The sequence below is a fragment of the Halyomorpha halys genome, unplaced genomic scaffold, assembly GCF_000696795.3.
Source record: "Halyomorpha halys isolate HHAL.00 unplaced genomic scaffold, Hhal_1.1 Scaffold37.1, whole genome shotgun sequence".
NCBI classification, from domain to species: domain Eukaryota; kingdom Metazoa; phylum Arthropoda; class Insecta; order Hemiptera; family Pentatomidae; genus Halyomorpha; species Halyomorpha halys.
The window spans coordinates 675,753-681,176 of NW_027106407.1; the positions used below are offsets into that span (position 1 = coordinate 675,753).

General features: G+C 35.0%; 1 protein-coding gene across 3 annotated transcripts in view; it reads left to right on the forward strand.

Annotated features, from left to right (window-relative positions):
- The window catches only part of LOC106687040 (putative leucine-rich repeat-containing protein DDB_G0290503), a 26,311-nt gene extending 20,887 nt beyond the window's left edge, over positions 1–5,424 (forward strand). For 2 of the 3 annotated variants that reach the window (XM_014430713.3, XM_014430706.3), the window contains 2 exons: positions 5,002–5,139; positions 5,287–5,424. In XM_014430713.3, the coding sequence (XP_014286199.1) occupies positions 5,002–5,139; positions 5,287–5,337 (189 nt within the window). In that variant the 3' untranslated portion in view covers positions 5,338–5,424. Of the gene's footprint in view, positions 1–5,001; positions 5,140–5,286 lie in introns of those variants that run through there. The other variant, XR_010842690.1, reaches the window with a different exon arrangement.

Consider the following 5,424-nt stretch of genomic DNA (forward strand, 5'->3'; position numbering starts at 1 on the left):
TAACTCTACTTGAGATAGTTCCGTAGAATCTTTTTGCTCAATCTCTTTTTATTTTATAATTAACATTCTTACATATTACATATTAACATATATACATTTATACAAGAGATCTTATTTTTATAATGATAATCTTATATACAATTGTACAGCTTCTTAGACGCTTGTAGTGCTGGCCCCTGGTGGGTTATAGCGGCACTTCGTGCTCGCTGACTGCTACAACACCAATGTAGAAAAAGAGCATGAAAAAAGAAGGAATTAAAAGATATTGAGATATTGAAAAATGAAAATAAATGGCAAACTTTCTATAAAGAAATAAATAATGGTTGGGAGCTATTCAACTGTCTTTGTGCAGAGATCTTGATAATACATTATTTATTGACAATAGCGAAATACTAAAAAGATAGAACAGTCAATATGGCCACATGCTCAGTGAAAACTACCCACAGGAGGAACAGGTGAAAGTAACAGAACAACTCGAACATCAGAGGATGAGCTAAAGTCCCCTAATGAAGAAGTCATAAAATAAATAAACTTAGGAATAAAAAATCTCCAGGCTTTGAAGCATTTTCAGATATCTTCAAAGAAGGTGGAGAGGAACTCCTAAGTGTTACATAACCGCCTAGTCTTGGTATGGTCTGATAGAGTGTTACTAAAAGCTTAGTAATACAATTCTCTGCCTTAAACCCAATAATGGAAGTTTACTTGATTACAAAAACTTTTCATTAAAGAAATCTTCCATTGATCTGATATTCTCCGTATGCATTGTTATTGAACGTTTCCGAGAGTATCAGATACTCACAAACCACTTATTTGCGGATTTCTAGTCAGCCTTCGATAAGTGTTCATTGTTAACCTCTATACTGAATCTTAAAAAACCTTAATATCCCAACAAACGTTTTACACTTGGGAAAACTGACTATAGGAAAGATTGAAAATGTTTGTATTCAACGTGATTTCCCTCAGGGATACATATAGCTGTTAATGGAGTCTGACAAGGAGACTACTTTGCTTATAGACTTTCATGGTTATTGTTTAACTTATGTTTGGAAAAAAATATCACAGAATGAGGAATCCAATCAAGAGGAACCATCTTCAATCGGACAATCCAAATTATTAACTACACAGTTGATTTAGACTTCATTGGAAGATTCAGTTCTGCTGTAGAAGAAGGCTTCCTTGCTCTTGAGTCCTCTGCCAGATATATGAGCCTTGCAAACTCCAAACTGTGATGACAAGTTGGTCAATATTTTCAACCGCATTAGTCGGTGTGAGTGAAGAAATTGTTTGAAAACTAAATACTTTGTCGCTAAAAAAGTGAAGCCCCCTGATGAAGTTAACGTTCTATTTCGACATTACATAATTGAACGTGTTACTGAATTTCAATATCTGGACTTTCAAGTAAACGAAAATAATGAAATTTCGGCTGAAATAAGCACATGCTTATAAGTGTTATTTTAAACTTTGCCGACAAGTGGGGGAGCAGTTTACTTTTAAAAAAATATACTTATAAGACCAATGTATATTTGAAAGGAAGATTCTTGGACCTATTTATGGTCGACTAAGAGGAACAAATCATGGAGAAGGAGAAAAAACAATGAACTGTACTTTTTATTAAAGGAACCAGATGTTACAATGATAAAGCTTGGTAGGTTTCGATGTACAAGCCTGTGGAAACAACATGACCTGGCTCCATGCAGTTTCCTTTTCCTAGGAAACTTCGTGGAACACATCTGAGCCGTATTTAATCAACTGGGGGGGGGGCGGACACTTTAATTAAGATATGGGACCCTCTAGATAATTACGTCAATTTCATCACCGAAAACTGCTTAATCTTTCTTGATGTAATCGTACTCCTCAGTTCATTATTGACTCTATTGAACTTATGGGTAACTAGAATTTAACCCATGTGGTTGTAGCAACACTGCTGTCTCCTGGTCTATACTGTAACTACTATAGCCATCAGAACCGTTGGGAGCCCACATGATGAACGTAGTTGCTAAAACGTGAACTCCTATCAGTTTCTTATAAAAAATTGAATTTAAATTTTAAAAAATAAAAATTTAATAACAATTTCATGTTTTTGCAATATGCATTATTTGAATAAATAAAGTAGCAATGGAACCTTTTGATCCTCTGAAAGCTAACGTTACTTCTCTCCATGGGGTGTAATAGCCCAGAGAGTTGACTCAGCACAAAATTCAGAACCCAAAGCGTGAATATCCTCATCAAGGATTTCTCCTCCATAGCAGGCAGTGTGTAATAATAAACATAGTTGATCAGTACATCCTTGTCCTATTTTTGGAAATGCATTTTGAACTATTATTTACTTCTGCCTTCTCTGGATTTCTCCTCCTTCATTGTCAAGACCTATAGCGAATTCCTGTTGGACTGGCCTACCACTTTATTACCGTTAGTGCATGCCTTACTGAGTGGACTTTCCATACTATAAGGATCTGCAGCGAATACCTGTAGGATTTACCATCCCCTTCATAACCATAAGCCTTATGGAGAAATATTTCCATCTTATAAGAGTAAAAGGCTAATACCCATAAAACTCATGCTGTCAATTTATCTCCTATCCAGCTGCCTAACCTATGAACATGTATTGTCAAGGCCTTCTGTTGTACAGTTACTCACATCTTCAATTGGAGTCAGAACTAATTTACAATGAACAGCCACCTTGACAAGGTATTGATGCATGGGTCAATGTAACTACTGAAGGGATTGCTTTTTCACATTATAAAGAGTGCCACAACTTCCAAAAGCACATCCCCACAATCAATTAATCGCTGATTGGTTTACTATTATTGCTATCAAGCATAGGAGTTGGGTGGTTATATCGATCAGGTACCTTCGATACCTAAAGATGGTGATGGTGTGAGGCTGCCCCAAATTGTGATTGGCTTGGGATGTAAAAGAAGATTTGAGGAACCTACTTGATGTTCGAGACTGGGAGACAACTGCCCTTGATCGAATGAACTAGCGAAAGCTGCTTGAGGAAGCCAGGATCCAGGACAGTGGTTGTAATACTGATTGGATTGGACTCGTTTTTACTGGGCAAGTTAGAGAAATTTTTTAATTGGTGGATATAAATGGCCTTATAAAGGTTTAATTTAGCTACTGCCTTCTATACCATCCAAGGTACTGCATTAATAACACTAAGTCCTTACCATCACCATGTAACCAAGGTCTCGGCTATCTAATATATATTCATTAAGATAATAATGTGATGGGGACGAGATTTGCTACTGTTTGCAAGTTACCTAGTCCAAAGTCCAAGTCCTAATGTTCTTTTAGTTGTTTTTCGTAGTGCTTCATCTTTCTATGCAATTCCTAATAATACTATTACATCCAGTCGGTGGAAAGACTTGTACTACGTTTTCAGAGTGTTATCCTTTAGGTAACTAACCTATTCTAACCAGGTTGAGTGGGTCGAGTTTTCATTCCCTGGTACAGCCTTGAAATAAAAGTAGGTAACAACCTATTATAACTAGAGTGGGTGGGTCTATTCCATTCTGTGGCACCTCCTTGAAATAAAAGTCAGTACGCCTAGGCTGGAATTAAACTAGTATTACTGCTAATACTAAGGTGACACCCTAACTCCCTGAGCTACAATGGCCTCAACTCCACGCCCACCTATCTTGGGCTGCTACTTTTCAGTTTGTTGTTTGCAACTCCTTTTGTTGATTCTGTCAATCCATCTGATGTTTGACCTTCCATCCCGCTTCACAAGGGCTAAGTTGGACAATATTGGGTAAAGTCCATCTCCCTGCCTCTGACGTGTTTTAACTTCAAAGGCTTCTGATACTTTTTCTTGTATCAGGACTATATTTAAGATCATTAATAACATGCCTTCGTGTACTAATTTTCCAGATACACCTAGCTCAATGATGATCTTTCAAAAACAGTTTCTGTCCATGGAATTATAGGCTGCTTTGAAATCGACAAATTGTTAGTTGCTGCAAGAAGACATCCCGTTGGGTGACTCATGAGCCTCTCAGCAGGGCTTGTGTTTATTCCTTCTGTTCAAAGGAGTTTTGCTGCACCATTAATGGAGTTCTGTTTTAAAGTCTCACTTATCTTTCTGACATTTCTTCAGGAGAGATTTTGCCATTTTTATTCTAAACTCTGCCTTTCATTTCTCAGATATTACTATAATTTTGTTAACAGATATTTTTTGTTATCCTTATAATTGTAATGTGTCAGCAGCTATTCACACGTCCAGAATAACCAGTTTTTTTCTACCTCCTATGGGTTAAAGTCCACACACAGACTCAGATTCCACAGTTCCACATACACAAACATTCTTCATGATGCTCCTGATTCCAAAACCCATCTTTGGTATTAAATAGAAAATGATACAGGTCCTAATAAATTCTGGCACTATTCTTTTGATTTTAGCTATTTCATATTTAGTTTAATTTAGCACTTTGTTGAGATTCTTTGGATCATAACTCAAAGATACATTGGTATTTTTACTAACACTAGATTATTGATCCATTTCATTGGATGCATTTTCTTGGTGACATTATTCTGCTGCAAGTTCAATGAGTTTTTGATTAACTCTCCGTGAAGAGCAATGAAACTATCCAAGATCTTTGCCAAATAGGTGGACAAGTAGGATAAAAAACAAGTTTGTATTCACCTTCAAAACCCCCTCAAAATATTCTCTTACTGTTTTTAGCAGGTTATACCTCACAAGAAAACATTATCAATGATATTAATGTATAGGAACAAGTGTTAAAGCTTTAATACAAGTGTTAAAGCTTTAATACAAGTGTTAATACAATAGTCAATCAGCTCAGAATTTGAAAAAAAAAAATTCAAATTTTTTTATAGAATGAAATTATTTTCTATAAATTAGTTTTGATTTATCCTTATGTTTCCTTGTCCAAATATTGAATGCAAAGAAAAAATTGGCAAGTGAAAATATTTTGCCATTAACTATCATATTTTATTTTACTCAGAGTTTAATTTTTATGTGAGATGTTGTGTAAACAGGCGATGAACATGCAAAATAGTGCAGATGACAATTCAACCAAGCTTGAAAAAACTGTAATTGATCTTGAAAGAAAATACAAGAAATTACTTTGTGACCTAGAGCAGAGGGCAGCTGTGCAACGAAAACATGATTCTCAGGTTAATAATCAAATTTCAGAAAATTTAATACACAACAAAATAAGTATTTAAAAATTATTTTTTTCATAATATAAACAAATTATGTAATTAATTAGTTTTCATAGTTAATGCTGAGGCTATAATTATAATGTTTAAACATCTTTACAGAAAATTCAACAACTTGAGCAAGAATTACTGAGGTATAAGAGAAAAAAGTAGTTCCAACAACTTTATGGATGACCTTTACACCAGTTTAAATTAAAAAGATATATTAAAACAATAAATCAATTTAGTATTAACTGTTAA